Genomic DNA, 14,643 nt, shown 5'->3' on the forward strand with positions numbered 1-14,643 from the left:
CAACGATATAGCCCTGTTGAAGCCTGAGGATCGGCTCCCACCAGGCTTCTTTGGGAGTCCGGCTGCACAAGTTGTCCCGCCCCCTACTAAGCCTGCGAGCCTGCAAAAGTCAACGCTCGCAATGCTGGAAGCGTCTTTGACGACGGGTATCTTCATCGACTGTCTCTTCTACGTGTACTCCTATCGCACAGCGGATGGAACCGTCAACACACCACTTCCGCTTTATGCAAGCAGCGAGGTTCTCAAGAGGACTGCAGAACACTTCCAATCGCGTACGTGTGCGCGCTCCCTCGCTGGCCATCTATAGCCTTGATTTTGCTCTGCAGTTATCTCCGGAGGATTCTCGGAGAGCTTTGAGGGAGGTAGCGCGGGAACGTCAGTCAAGTTGCTCACCATGATTGCAGCAGACGAGTATGGATACGACTCTGACAGCGACCTGGAAGAGGAGGAGGAGGAGGAAGAAGAAGAGGAGGGGCCGAAGAAAGAGGAGGAACTAGTTCACGAAGGCGAGCCCTCTTTGAACGGCGGTCTCTTCTCACCGGCACTCCAATCCGTCAACGAGAGGGTCCGGAAGGACGTATCAGTGGCTACTGAACCTACTGAACCCTCTGCGGCGGGGCCGCCATATGCGGGATTGCTCGTGCCTCCGGGAGAATCGCCAAATGGCCCCCAGGTGAGAACTTCGGATCAGCGCTCTTTGTATACTCTTTGTTCTATACACTCAACGCACCTACGCCCCAGTCGAATGGCGTGCATGCCGCAGCCCAGGAAGATCCGGCTGGCTCATCTTCTACGGCAAGCGTCGAGGACGAATTCCAGCCTATCTCCACCGGCATTCCTGTGGACCACGTCGTTGTCATTCCTGATGTTGCCTTCAAAACGTATGTGAGAAGTATTCAAACGAGCATCATGATAACTTACCGGATGTACTCTCTCCAGGTTCAAAGCCCTGATGTACTACGCCTACACGGGCGAGATCAGCTTCGCAGCACTGAAATCTGCTCGGCTTGCCTCAGGTCCCGCTATCTCTCCAAACCCTGCGCTGGCATGCTCACCGAAGTCGATGTATCGTCTCGCAGACAAAGTGAGCAACTTACATGCCCGATACTCTGATACATCGCTGACGCCACTGTCTAGTATGGAATGGTCGAGCTTAAGGATCTCGCGGCGAAAAACATTCGCTCTCAGCTGTCTTCAAGGAACGCGATGCGCGAGGTGCTGTCAGACTTTACGGCAAGGTAGGCGCACCATTTGAGCTGCACTTTGCCGCTGAGAACAAACGCGTACCTCATTTAAAGGTACCCTGAGGTTATACGCATCGAAACGGACTTCATCTGCGGATCGAATGCTAGGTTGAACTGCTTCTCCGAATTGCCGCAGTGGACAGAAAAACTTGTTGGAGGCGAGCTCCCGCATGCGGGGGATGCCCTTGCTGAGCTCATCCGAAAGCTGGCCGGTGGATCATAGGAAATCAGTAAATCTGCTCACAGACAACCCTACACCGCACAGAAATTATACACTTGGAACGGTTACGCCGCAACGCAGTTCACCTACGATAGATGGAAGTAAGTCCTTACTGAACAATCGTCCGACTGTGCGAGAACACAAGTCATCAAGCTTCCGGTCATGGTGGGTCGATAGCACAAAGCGATTATCGTGGTGAATGGTCGCATGCCAGATTGCAGCGCAAGCAGATGCCCACGGTCCGACGTTACAACAGCGAACGGCAGGAGCCATAATGCAGGATAAAGAGCATGCGCTAAAGGTACATCGTCTACTCATCTGGGACCTCGATCTCCCCGTTGTCGATCGCCTCAATGATGTCGTGAGGGGGCTGGCCGTCGACCGTGCACCCAACGCTCTGCGCCGTGCCGAGAATCTCCTTCGCGCCGTTCGCAAGGGTCTTGGCAAGAGATTTTGACCGCATAGTGCGCGCAATGTCAAGGATCTCGTCGAAGGTGACGTTGCCGGAGTGCTTGATGTTCTTCTCCTTCTTGCGGTCACGTGGGGGCTCTGAAGAAAGTGCGAGGTCATGACCAGTACGGCGTTACGTATTGCGGGGCAGCACGCACCCTTGAGAGCCTTGATGACGAGGGAAGATGCGGAGGGAACGACGTCGACCTTGGCTTGTCGGTTTTGGATGGTGAGTTGGACCGTTACGCGGAGACCCTTCCACGCAGAGGTAGCCTTGGCGATATCTTCACCGACCTTCTTCGGTGACTATTGGGCAGATTGTTCAGTCATCCGCGCGTTATTGCAAAGTACAGAGATGGTGCGTACGAGACCAAGGGGACCAATTTTGGGAGCAAGTGCCGAGGAGGCACCTACTTCACCACCCGTAGCCCGCAGGTAGATGATCTTGATTTCATTGGGGTCCTAGAGAGCGCGCAAGTTGGTGAGCAAGTTGCAGAGAGTCTAGCAGGTCTTCCACGCACGAGCTTGGGGGCCATGGCGGATCTTGAAGAGGAGGGGAGGGACGGCGGCGGAGATACACAGAACGACCAGCTAGATCGGTTTAGTCTCGCACCCGCGCGTATACTTTGGAATAAGGTTTGGGCGCGGCGCAGGTGCTATACAGTACGAGTGTGGCTGCAAGTCCCGTGACCTGGCAGCATTTGCACCAGGCCCCGGCGCGGAGGCTGGGAGATCGGAGATCTCTGACTGCCTGATTTGCGCGATTGTAGTTTGGCGTCGGCCTCGACTCTCGACTCAACAACTTTTGCTTTCCCCGCACTCCCTCCTCGTTCGCCGCACATCGTCGGGAACAGCGAGCATAGGCCGGGCTGGTGGCGGACAGTGAGACCGCAATGGGTGCATGGAATCTACAGAGCGGGTCGAACTTCCGGCTTCCTTCGAGGACGTCGATGTAGATGTCCTCGTCCAACTCATAGGTCCGTCCAAGCATCAAACATGTGCTCTTTTTCATCTTATGTATCATATACAGGCGACATGATGGATCGTCTGATGGCTCACAACGACCAGATACCACTCTCGCCGTGCGTCAGCCACTGCAGGCTCCGCAGGAAGACGGTGTAGCAATAACTTTCGAACGCACAGTGAAAGTCTCACGCGCTTCCACTCGCGCACCCCTCCAGGCATCGCCATCCTAGACTATCTGCGGCGCATCGTTCGTTTTACCAAAGCGGAGGTATGTCTCCAGATTGCCTGTCCACTGCCGTCGCCCAACGTTAACACAGGGCGGACAGCGGTCATGCCTGTTAATCACTCTGCACTACATCGATCAAATATCCGCACGGATGCCTGTCTTCGTCCTCTCGTCTCTCACCTGTCACCGCTTCGTAATCGCCTCCATCGCGGTATCCAGCAAATGTCTCTGCGACACCTTCTGTAGCAATAGCGTCTACGCCAAAGTCGGCGGCATACCCATCGGCGAACTGAACGTCCTGGAGCGCGAATTCCTCCACATGATCGACTGGCAGCTCACGGTTAGCATCCTTTTCTTCTGTCCCCTCCGCATGCTTTCCCGCGTCGCCTATGTACACCGACTAAACCCACATTTCGCTTTCCCCTGTCTCTCCGGACATCCGGCCCGCTCTCCTACCCGGCCGATCTTCAGTGTACGCGCGAAGTCCTGCAGGAGTACTACGTCAACCTCGTCCGCACCTACAGCACCGGGCTCTACGTGATAAACGACGCGCTCTCCTCTAGCGGCATCTCCTCAGACAGCGACATGGACTACGACGCCACGCCCTCACCCGTTGCCTCGCCAGCGCCCGACACCCACTCCCTCCAACAAGCCCGCGCTCGCACCAGCAGCCCGACCGCCGCACGCCGCGAGCCGTCCACCATCCTCATCGACGCGGGCGCGCTCGCACCGGAGGCCCGACCTCCTCCCACGATCGAGCAGAATATGGCTTTCGCGGCGTTCCAACAGCAGCATGCCATGGACATGGATGCGGGGTGACCGCGTCCCACACGCGCCCCTCGGTTCCGCCCCCTGGGGCTCGGGTTGGGGGGTCTGGGGCTGCGCATGTGCATTCACACAGCGACGGACATCGGGACGCGCACATCTGGGGCTAGCCGTGGGGGGTTGCGGACCGGACAACCGTGGGCAGCGGGTAGGGAGTGCGGAGACCGGACGAGCACGCATGTGCATGTAGACGATAGCGAGATTAAGATACGGCGCGCGTACTTGTGTAGTTTCTTTAGCCGGTACTGTAACACGATGACTACAACGCGACGCGCATTGCGACCGCGTATACTACATGTATGTTCGGGGAGTCAGTTCACGCAGGCCCCAAGCTCTCCAAGGAGTCACCACCAGTCGAAGAAAAAATTGCAGTATGGAGTATGGATGGAGAGGAAGAGAAATGATGCTAACGAGCGGGTACTACTAGTACTACTGGCGCGACTGTCCAACGATCCGACCATGCGCTTGGTGTAAACGAGCGGAAGAGTTCGTGGGCAAGGTTCCGAGTCCGACGGCGACTATGCCCAATATGTACTACGAATCCGGAGCGTACGGAGATGCGAGAGCGTAAGGAGCGAGTGTGTGCGACGCGGTAAGTAGCGCGAGCGAGAGCAGAGAACAATATATACTATACGGGTCCCGAACCAGCGAAGACAAGGAGGAAGAGGACTGCGACCATCGCCCCGATGACGACCGAAAGTGCTTGCATAGGAACTACGTCCAGCCAATGTATTCACGACGACGGAGGTATCGTACAGGCAGTTGGAACATTGCTGGCTTGTCTGAGTACGCTACGGTAGGGCGGGCAGGTCGTCTAAGCGGTGAGGGGTGGAGAGGCAGGTCAACAGTCCATGCAAGGTTCGCGCCGCGCATCCTGCGTGGAGCACGCGGGCGAGGAGTAGCGAGGGGGGTGAAGAGGGTGAAGGGGGGAGGATTACAACCCGACGGGCGGGGCAGGCGGTATGTTGGCAGTTGGCGACGACGGGCGAATGAGCTGAAGGGGACATGCATGCAGGGAGGGACAGGCGCGATCGAAGATACGGAGCGGAATGAGTGTGCACTTCATGCCATGCGGCAGACCGGTGTTTCCACTGGCGAGACTGGACCGACTTTCGTGTCGATACCAAACCGGCGCGCGCCTGCCTGATGGCGGGCGACCACGCATTATCATACAGCTAGCATCGGGGGCCCGACAGGCAGCAGAGAGCAGCCCATCGGCCGCGATGACATGAGCTCCGGGAGCGGGTGCCTGAGGCGCACACGCTCACCGACGCAACGCAGACAGCATCTTCGCGAGCGCATTGATCTGGCCCTTCTGCACCTTGCGCGGCGAACCATCCTGCGAGCCAATGCTCTCCCCGCTGTCCGCAGGGCCGAGATCGGTGGTGCTCGTCGCCGCGTCCTGGCGTTGGCCGAGCGGCGACTTGGGGTTCGGTGCGGGGCGCTCGTTGATAGTGTCCAGCGTGAGGTCCTTCGGCTTGTTCGCGCGGCGCTTGCGGGCGGGTGGGCCCCCAAACTTCGCGTCGTCCGGGTTGGGGTACATCTGTCGCGGCAGCTGGTACAACTCCCACGGCGTGCCGGTGATAACTGCGAACCCAAACGCGGTGTCAATACACGACGAAACCATGATGCACGCGGTGCAGCAGATTGCGGAACTTACACTTGACGTTCGCCGGCATGGGAGCGCCGTTTTGGTCGTGGGATGCCTTGCTGCCCTGGCTGCGCCAGCTCTGAGCAGAAACGCTCGTCGCTGCTGTGGACACGCTGCGTGCGCTGTTGTTGCTGTACCGGGTGAACGCCGATGTGGATGTCCCTGCGCTCGACATTGAGCTGCGCCAGTTGCTCGAAGCCATCGAGCTCGCGCTCGAGGCAAGCGGACGGCCGCTCCGGGTACTCGAGGGCGAGATGCCACGCTCCGACCTCTTGTCTCCGCTGGTTCCCTGCTGTCCAGGGTAGCGCCGCTCCGGGCTCCCGCGCGACGGTCCAAAGGGAGAACCAGAAGACGGGCCCCACGTAGCAGTGCCATTGGGGCTAACCGTCGCCTGCTTCGGGCGACGACCACGATTCCACGACGCAGCATCATCGTCACGGTCAACGAGATGCGAGGCGGGCGCCGGCGCAGTCTTCGACGACGGGGGCGGCGGTGCGTTGAGACTCATGAGCAGACTCGTGACGTTGCTTGCGGTCGCAGACATCTGCTTGCCTGTCGGCGCCTCAGAGGGCACCGATGCTTCCTCGGAGACAGCGAGCTTGTTGCCCGAAGCGACGCTCGCCTTGCCGAAGGAGAGCTTCCACTTGGACGGCTTCTTCGAAATCGACGGTGCTGCGGAACCAGGGGGCGGGATGGAAAGAGGAACAGAAGCATTAAGGAGCGAAAGCGGCGGCAACGCCGGGTTGGGCGAGACAGGATACGGCATCGGGTGAGCATTGGCGGAGTGTGTGCGCACAGAGTCGAAGCCGGTGGAGAGAGCGGGGACTTGAGAGTGGCGTGACGTACGCGAAATCTCGCGCGCGAGGGCCTGGGAGGCGTGCGCGAGGGTCTCGAGCGTTGCATCGTGCGCGGAGGCGGGGGTGGTCGGGGACATCGCTGAACCCTTACCCTTGCGCGCCCCTCGCTTGCGCCGCTTCTGTGTAGAAGCGGAACGCGAGCCAACTTCGCTTTCTCCGTCCTGATCTTGGTCGTGATGGTCATTATCATGCTCCGTGAGGGCAATCTCCTGCTCGTTCTCGCGGTCAAGGACCGGCGGAAGCATGATCGGGCTATCGAGCGCTTGATGCTCATACGCAGGCCCGAGGGAGGGCGCACGAGAGAAGTTGCGGGAAGCACGACGGGAGATAACCTCGCCAACAACGGAGTTGCGCAGCGAAGGGCGGCGGGAGTGGGGGATGGAGGAAAGGCGATGACCCTGCACCGAGGTGATCGAGACATTGCGAACGTGGCCCGGGCGCACCATCGGAGGGCAAAGGAGGCTCGGGAGGTCCTTTATCCAAGCACCGAAGGCGCGCGCGGAAATGCGCTGGGAGTCGTCCTTCGCACTGTCCAGGATGCAAAACACGTTGCTGGCCAAGAAATCCGCAACGGGGTAGGTCATGCCAGTGAAGCGCTGCATGAAAAAGTTGACGGGCTGCCGGCGGTAAAGCTCGAACGACGAGCACACGCCTAGCGTGGTGTCCGTCCAGGGGTTATAATGGTACAACCTGGACAAAGGATCGAGTCAGTTTGTGCACTTTAGGACTAGGCATATGCGCAACTGACATATTGATAAGCACGATACCAAGTGACCAGACGTCGGCTGCTCGCGGTGAATAAGTAGGATGTATGTTATTCCGGCACTCTGCATTCCTCAACTGGTCAGAAGATGAATGACAATGAGTTGAGATATGAACACGCACCGAAACTCATATAGGGAGCACTGCCACAATCCATATCCGCTGACTCAACGTCGGTGGTGGACAGGCCGAAGTCTGAGAGCTTGACGATGACCTTACGCTCCGAGCGTCCGTCGGGCAGCGTAGTCCATCCGTCCGTGACTATAAAGTTCTCGGGCTTGATGTCGCGATGGAAAACGGAGTGCTCGTGGCAGGTAGCGACCGCCTCACACATCTGAGAGAACATGGACGCGATGAGGCGGAGGCGCGTGCGCGAGAGCAGTTGCGATGGGTTGAGGGAAGACAGCAAACTTGGCGTGGGTGGCGTCCGGGAGGCGCAGCTTGAGTCCGAAACCGGGGGCGAGGTTGAGAGGTCGGTCATTGATGGGTCCATTTCGTAGTGGTCGCGAGCTTGTTCGAGAAAGTAAAAAAGATCTTCGCCGGGGACAAACTCGAGTAGAAGAAGCAAGAAAGAGGGGGTCTCGAGAGTGCGGTGAAGAGTGACGATGTTAGGGTGGGCGGGGAGCGATTGATGTATGGTAGCCTATACGGACGAGTCAATATTTGCTACGTTCGATACGTATATAGCAACGCACCTCGAATAGCTGGGCTTCCAAAGCTTCCTCGTCAAGGTTCGCTTTCGAGAGCACTTTGATAGCATATTCGCGGCCATACTCCGTAGACTGGTTGCCGGGCGATCCGTCGTCCAGGTCCATGCGACCGATAGTGATTGCATGGCCGTCGTCCGAAGGCTGGGGACGCGAGAGAACCTCACGCACGAGGTAAACGACAGCGTAACTGCCGGAACCGAGCTTCCTGACAACCTCGAACTCCTTCGCCGGTTCATCATCGTCGACCCGCGGCTCAGAAGAGCTTATCGGAACCCGCTGGATGACCTCGCCCTGAAGGGTCAAGCCTTCCCCTACCAAGTCACCCTGAGTAAGCACATCAACGATGTACGAAGAGATCGAAGAGGCTCCGCTCGACCGGGTGTCGAACGAGGGCAAGTCAGAACGGAGGGGGTGGGGCGAGCGAGGCACGGGACTGGGAAGCTGCCGAGAGGAGGAGACGAGAGGAGAGCGATGGATCGGTTTGGCGGGGGTTGTAGAGATGGGGGAGGGAAGGGGGGAGGGGTAGGTGGAGACGGACGAGGAGGAGTTGCGAGAGAGGGCGATAGAGGTGGAGAGGGGGCTTATGGCGAGGGAAGGGGGGCGGGGGGCGACGATCCTGTCATGAACGGCGAGCTGAGCGAGGCGGGAGTGGCCATTGCGACGGTCGTCGAGATCTCTGTCTCGACCGGGTGCGGCGGTGCGTTTCGAGGAGGACAGGGAGAGCGGGGGGAGCTGGACTGGGTACTGCAACATTAGGAAACAAGCTGTAGGTCGTAAGCCGAAGGTGACGGGTCTGCGCTCTGTTCTTCTCGCGAGGAGAGGAGGGGGTAGGGCGAGATGTCAGCTGGGGAAGTCGTAGGCTACAGACGGACGAGGACTGGCTCGATATGCATGCAGATGGAAGCGGTGGGCGCGTTGACCAGTCTACGGGGGGTGTGGCTCTCTCCTATGTGCTCCTGTCAGACACGAGGGAGACGACGCCCCAGGACGTCTGCGAGCTTTGGGCAAGCCTGGCTTGGGAGGAAGCGATAGGCAGGCAGACTTGTGGGAGATGGCAGCAGGAAGCAAAGCTAGCGGGCGGAGTTGGAATGAGGCGCGGAAGGATAACGCGGACGGACGTGATGCGCGCGGATGAAGGGAGCACGTCAGAGGGCTGCTCGCTGGCCACCGCGGATAAGCAGACACGACACTCACCGCTGCAACAACCACGGAGACGAGCTGGGGGCCGGGACGAGGGCGGGAGGAAGAGGGGGGAGGAGAAGAGAGAAAGATGGACGGGCACGAGGAGATTAGGCTCTGGGGATGGGCACGACTGGCGCAGCACATGGTCTTCGCCTTCCACGCCCGCACGCGTGTCTATACCTTCGACCATTATTATTCCTCAGCTTATTCCCGCACACTGCAATCAGATTCAATTCCAATTCGAGCACCATCAGCCCCCATCACATCTATCCATCGTCCCCACCGTCTCTATTCCCGGCCGCGTGCTCCCAACTCCATGTGCTCCTCCACCCGACCCGGCCATTTCCCGTCGCTTTCCCGACACATGCGCACCTCGCCTACCGACGGCACAACATACACACTGAGAAAGACTGAGAACCGTCAGACGTCGCTGCTGCTCGCCGCATGCGCCCGCCGCCGCCCTCGCGCCAGGCGTATCTTCACCCCTTGACAGCGTCCCCGCCGCTTCCTGTGAGAACAGGCGCACACCGGTCCTTGTGCATCCTGATCACGGCCCTCGCGCTCTCCCACCTCCCCACACGAACGTTCGCTGCAGTCTCCGTCTGCTCGGCCTCGCCTGTCAAAAAACCCATCCTCGGTGCCCTCACCCTCGCGGACGCGTTGCCCTTCCCTTACCTAAAGTCACCGGCTCGCGCCCAACGCCAGCCTTGGCCGTGTCCGCGGGCCCGCTCTCGATCTCGAACCACCGGCGCCGCGGCGCAGCCTCCCCTCCTGCGCCCACATGCTCCCAGTCAAACGCCAGGCACGCACGCTGTGATCCACACCGGGCCTCAGCGATCTGTGCGACTCCAGGAACTGGACTGCCCCACCGCCGTCGGCATGGCCCCGGCCGCCGGAACTGCCACCTATCTGGACATTTGCCTTCCCGGTACCACAGTGACAGGACCCCGTCGACTCATTCCGACGCCACACCTCGTACTGAACCAGCTGGTGGGCTGGACGATGCTTTGCCAGGTTCAAACCCACTACGGAAATTGGTTTGGTCCGCTGACTGTGCAAGGACCATCGAAAATGAGTATTTCACTCGATTTGACGCGAAACCCGGTGCTGAGGCCTATCCTGAGAGTTGGTCAGCTAGTGATACAGGCAATGCCTCGCGCGTCGGTAAGACCCTTCTCAGTCAGCCCGATGTGAGGTAGGGATTAATATTGCTATGTATACGGCGAGCAAAGTCCATATCCAGCGGCACTCAAATGACACTACTAAGTATCTGTTCGGCTTGCTTACATGCATTCCGGGAGGGTACACGAATGTTTTCTGCAGTAGGGGGAAGCGACATATCTGACTTATACTCGTATCATATCTAGCGTCCCCAAATGCACGCGTACACATGAAGAGGGACTGGGACGGACCCATAAGTTGTCTATGCTGCGGAGATAACACAGATACCTCGCGTCTCTTCAAGCAATAGTCCTTTCGGTCATGACAGACGGCCAGTCCATTCTAATATTTCGCTGATCATCTAAACTTACAAAGATGTTGCCACCATATGGACGTAACGTAGCTGTTCGCTGAACATACCGCTGAAGCCGGTCGAAAATTCAAAGCAAGTCAGACTGAGACTAATATCTGACATATTTCAGTACATCCGGATAGAGCTTTCGTCCACCGTGACAGGGGTCCTGCATCGACCATTGACGGACGCACGTATCCGTCCGAGAAGCCGTGCTTACGTTCCCACCAGATGCACCTCTCCTCTCACCGCCGGCATCCTTATGCGGACATCCGAGAACCCGGATCCAAGCACGGTCACCGCACTAAACGCATCGGCTTCCCTGCTTCGAGTTCTTCCAGATATCATACTACATATAGCTAGCGGTACACGGAATACCAACCGTCACCGGACATGCATATGTGGCGTGCCCCACCGAGTGCACGCCCCCTCGGAGTCCATTTAGACCTCAGACATGGCGGTGCATCCGTCACCCAACTTAGAGGCCTAAATTAAAGCAATAATCCGCGTGGCCGTATGACAGCATCGCGCCGATATTAAGCACACGTCTACGTAGAACTTTTGAGCTAACGCCGAGCGTCGAAATGACACCGAAACATACCGCGCGGAAGATCCTACGGCTCTTCGCCCGTAACATCCGCGCCGCCGTCCTCGACGTCCGCTTCTGCGTCCGCGCCCTCCTCCGCATGGGCGGGCCCGTCCAAAACCGCCTTCCACCGCCGCTCGACCTCTTCTCCCGCCTGCTCCCCGAGAACGCTCCGTGCGCGCCCCACAACAGCGACCGCCTCCTGGCTCCTCCCACTCCGCAGCAGCCACCCGGCCCACGCAGCCGTGGCCTCCACCCCGTCGCTCTGCCGCCAGAACTCGTAAACCGCGCCAAGTACGCGCGCGTCCGCATCCGGGCCCGACGCGGGAGGATCGGCGTGCCAATTGCACTCCTGTCGAAACACCTCCGCCCACACCCGCGCGGAGGGCGTGTGCACGGCCCCGAGCCGGCGCACACGTGCAATACGTGCCTCGGCGAGGGCGGTCGGTGGCGCGGGACGTTGTTGACCGCGTTGTGGGGTGGCCTGCTGCCCTTGCTGCGCAGCACGATCGCGTACGCGTGCACGGCGACCACCGTCGCCGTTCGACGCGGGCGTGGCTGCACCCGCAGTGGCGCGGCCCTCGATCAGATTGAGATGCGTGTCGTGCTGCAGCAGGAGCGCGCGATGTGTTGCAGCTGCGTAGCGCATCAGCAGCACCTCGTGAATCGCGCTCGCTGCCGCCGGCTGCCGGATACGCTTGCTCTCGGGCAGGAGATGCTGTGCAGATCGAATAGGCGCGCCAGGAGGACCGCACCGGTACCGGTGAGCAGCCGGCTCGCTAAGGAAGGAATACGCCGCGCACCTCGAGCACCGCGACGTCCTTTATGACATCGTCCTCGATGTTTGCCTCCACCGTCCCGGGGGCGTCTGAACGTCGTACGTCTTGCGACCCGAGGCCCCAGAGCCAGACGTCCTCCAGGCCGTCGCCCTCGACGGTCTTCCGGGCATCTGACCAGGCGCGCGCGACGTCTTCTGGCTGTGCAAAATGCCTTTCTGCATCTAGACGTGCCAGCCACATGGGCGCGCTCGATGCCGCGCGGGTGGCGTACTTGCGCGAGACATGCAATATCTTTTCTGGGGTGTTCACCTTCGGCGGGAGGAGAGCGGGCCCAAGCGACGTATGGTGCTGCACCAGCAGCCGAACGTGCGCCGCAAGCAAAGCCGGGGGGACGGGGGAGGATAGCTGCTGGATCAGGAGGTGGAGGGATGTGACGAGGTACGCTTTCTGTCAGGAGAGCGCATGTGTGAGCATCACCGTCCATGTGAAGTAGACAACTTGAAGAAAAAGCGAACGCGCGGAGCACGATCTTGGTACTGATGGACGGCCATCGACGAGCAGCTCAGGGGGGGCCGATCGAAGGCGAGGCGTACATGAGTGCGTGAAACCAAAAATCGACGGGATGCGCGAGGGCAACAAGAAGCACCGTTGACGGATCGAAGTGATGGAAGCGAAACATGAAGCCGGCGGAGCAAGGGCCATCGTCTCAGACAACGGCATGCAAAACCGGTCAGACCTTCCGGGGGAAGCACAAATAATTTCCCAGCACCAGAGGGAGCGGAGGGGAAAAGGCGGGAACTCACCAAACTGTCACCGACGGCTTTCCCGCACCACTCGCCGATAAACTCGGCGTACACACACGCCACGCCTTCTCTCGCTTCGCCCGTGCTTGTTCTCACGGCCTCGGAAAGGACATCGTTGGCATTTTTCAGCGCGTCCACGAGGTGTCCGCCCGTGAGGTCATCGGAGAGGTGGCGTGTGGCAGCAAGCTTGATGGCAGCGGGGAGAGCGGGGAGGGTGTCTCGAAGGAGCGCGTGTAAGTGGTCGAGGAGGGATTCGCGCAGGGAAAGCGGGGAAGGGTACGTGGAGATTAGTCCGTGAAGGGAACTGAACAGTTCAATTTTGGGGATCGCTGTGAGAAGGTTAGGACATCCTTGGCGCTGCCAAATGTCGGCGTAAGAGCGCACCTTGCGTTGCGTTTGAGATAACAGCTTTAACAATTGCGCCGTCCATGATCTGTTTGCGGGCAGCTTCATCCTCCTCAAGCTCCTCTCGGGTGTCCACCTCCATAGCATCCGCTTCGACGATATTCTCGTCCTCGAGCCCGCTCTCGTCTTCACTACCTGGAGGATTTCGCTGCTTGCCCTTTGTCGGGCTCGCTTCCTTGCCTTTGCCCTTTACGTCAATCCCAAGAACAGACCACCGCCGCCGGAGGCTTTCAACGAAGTTTAACTCCATCTTCACATACTCCCGCCACATCTCGACACTATCAGAATTCAGCCGGAGCCCACGTTGCAGCAGAGCACGGGCGGCCGATGGGGACAGGTGTTCGAGTTCATGTGACGCGGCCAGGACGTAGAGAGCCGGGACGTTTGGGTGTAATTGCAATGCCCTGGAGAAACGTTAGGCACCAAACTATCCACGATGGGCTGAGCACCCTATCACCCCCATTGAACCGTATGCCCGAGACCATTCTCCTGCCACCGCCGTGTTTTGGACCGGACTCACACGCGTGGTGTGGGCTTTGAGCAGTAATGGCCGTTACGACGGCCGCCACAACACGGCCCCGATCCAGAACACGTGCGGCGACAGAGGTACAGTTCAGACGAGTTCCCCACCCCGTTCAGCGGAGGGAATACAGCCACTGCCCGCGGCGTAACGCCATCACATCGAATGGAACGTACCTCGCAGTTATCCGCCCCACAAGAGCCCGCGCGCCTTCCCTCTTCGCAACCTGGACATACTGTATCCACAGGCCAACGTCGCCCTTAAACTTCTTCAGGGCGCGCTCAAAAATCTGGAACTGTCTCCGGACGAGCGCGTAGTCGGATACCGATGGCGGGCCCTTTGGTAATTCTGTAGCCCGCAAGCGATCGGTTCAAAATCGTCCCACAAAGTCCGTTTAAGGGACGACGTACTGAGGCGTTCCACCCGCTTTTTCCGCAGCGCCTCCAGGCTCATCTCGTACGTCGCGTAACGCAAGAAGTCGGCCTTCTTGGGTATCCGCCGGACTAGGGCGGTCTCGAATGCGGTCCGCTTTTGCATGATCTGTTTGACCTCTTTCTGTGCGCGCGACGCTGTCGGTCAATTACAACGTAGCTCTATAGAGACGTCGAGGGAAACGGGAGCACGCACTTGTGAGAATAGACCCTTCTGGACGAGGTCCTTGAGCTCTGCGAGCATCTTTCGAAGCTATAAGCGGCTGATGACATTTAACTTGGAACGATACGCACCTGCTCCTGTTGGAACTGCACTCTCTCCATGTTGCTTCGTGTATGCAGATATCTCAGAGGGTGCCGGGTCGGGACGTAAAGCAAGCAGGAAAGTACTGAGCAAAGTGGCGGGCGCCTCGCTTACTCGTTCGCAAATTCTTGACCCGACCACGTGATATTACCTCATAGGGCAATCGGCGCTTCCAGACTCTGCTCCGCGTCGGATATCTGAGCCTTGAG

General features: G+C 59.1%; 5 protein-coding genes across 5 annotated transcripts; 2 read left to right on the forward strand and 3 right to left on the reverse strand.

Annotated features, from left to right (window-relative positions):
• Positions 1-121: 121 nt before the first annotated feature.
• On the forward strand, positions 122-1,522 carry TRAVEDRAFT_69182 (uncharacterized protein; the record flags this gene model as incomplete). The annotated part of the gene is made up of 6 exons (XM_008036197.1): positions 122-272; positions 327-673; positions 742-881; positions 940-1,084; positions 1,138-1,238; positions 1,299-1,522. 6 exons carry the CDS (start codon positions 122-124, stop codon positions 1,465-1,467), a joined length of 1,053 nt encoding a protein of 350 aa, XP_008034388.1. The 3' UTR covers positions 1,468-1,522.
• A 252-nt stretch (positions 1,523-1,774) lies between these two features.
• Positions 1,775-2,450, reverse strand: TRAVEDRAFT_34281 (60S ribosomal protein L12; the record flags this gene model as incomplete). Its single annotated transcript, XM_008035466.1, has 4 exons — positions 1,775-2,013; positions 2,073-2,220; positions 2,281-2,376; positions 2,436-2,450. 4 exons carry the CDS (start codon positions 2,448-2,450, stop codon positions 1,775-1,777), a joined length of 498 nt encoding a protein of 165 aa, XP_008033657.1.
• Positions 2,451-2,815: 365 nt separating this feature from the next.
• On the forward strand, positions 2,816-3,925 carry TRAVEDRAFT_34282 (cyclin-domain-containing protein; the record flags this gene model as incomplete). Its single annotated transcript, XM_008035467.1, has 5 exons — positions 2,816-2,891; positions 2,945-2,996; positions 3,058-3,148; positions 3,207-3,446; positions 3,578-3,925. The coding sequence occupies 5 exons, from the start codon at positions 2,816-2,818 to the stop codon at positions 3,923-3,925; spliced, it is 807 nt and encodes a 268-aa protein (XP_008033658.1).
• Positions 3,926-5,195: 1,270 nt separating this feature from the next.
• On the reverse strand, positions 5,196-8,664 carry TRAVEDRAFT_113156 (kinase-like protein; the record flags this gene model as incomplete). The annotated part of the gene is made up of 5 exons (XM_008036198.1): positions 5,196-5,518; positions 5,592-7,129; positions 7,188-7,266; positions 7,325-7,844; positions 7,897-8,664. 5 exons carry the CDS (start codon positions 8,662-8,664, stop codon positions 5,196-5,198), a joined length of 3,228 nt encoding a protein of 1,075 aa, XP_008034389.1.
• Positions 8,665-10,958: 2,294 nt separating this feature from the next.
• TRAVEDRAFT_141649 (snoRNA-binding rRNA-processing protein UTP6) lies at positions 10,959-14,454 on the reverse strand (the record flags this gene model as incomplete). The annotated part of the gene is made up of 8 exons (XM_008036199.1): positions 10,959-11,910; positions 11,996-12,418; positions 12,775-13,103; positions 13,159-13,583; positions 13,876-14,047; positions 14,110-14,254; positions 14,327-14,374; positions 14,425-14,454. The coding sequence occupies 8 exons, from the start codon at positions 14,452-14,454 to the stop codon at positions 11,221-11,223; spliced, it is 2,262 nt and encodes a 753-aa protein (XP_008034390.1). The 3' UTR covers positions 10,959-11,220.
• Between the last annotated feature and the right edge of the window lie 189 nt (positions 14,455-14,643).

This window comes from Trametes versicolor (genome assembly GCF_000271585.1).
Source record: "Trametes versicolor FP-101664 SS1 unplaced genomic scaffold TRAVEscaffold_2, whole genome shotgun sequence".
Taxonomy (NCBI): domain Eukaryota; kingdom Fungi; phylum Basidiomycota; class Agaricomycetes; order Polyporales; family Polyporaceae; genus Trametes; species Trametes versicolor.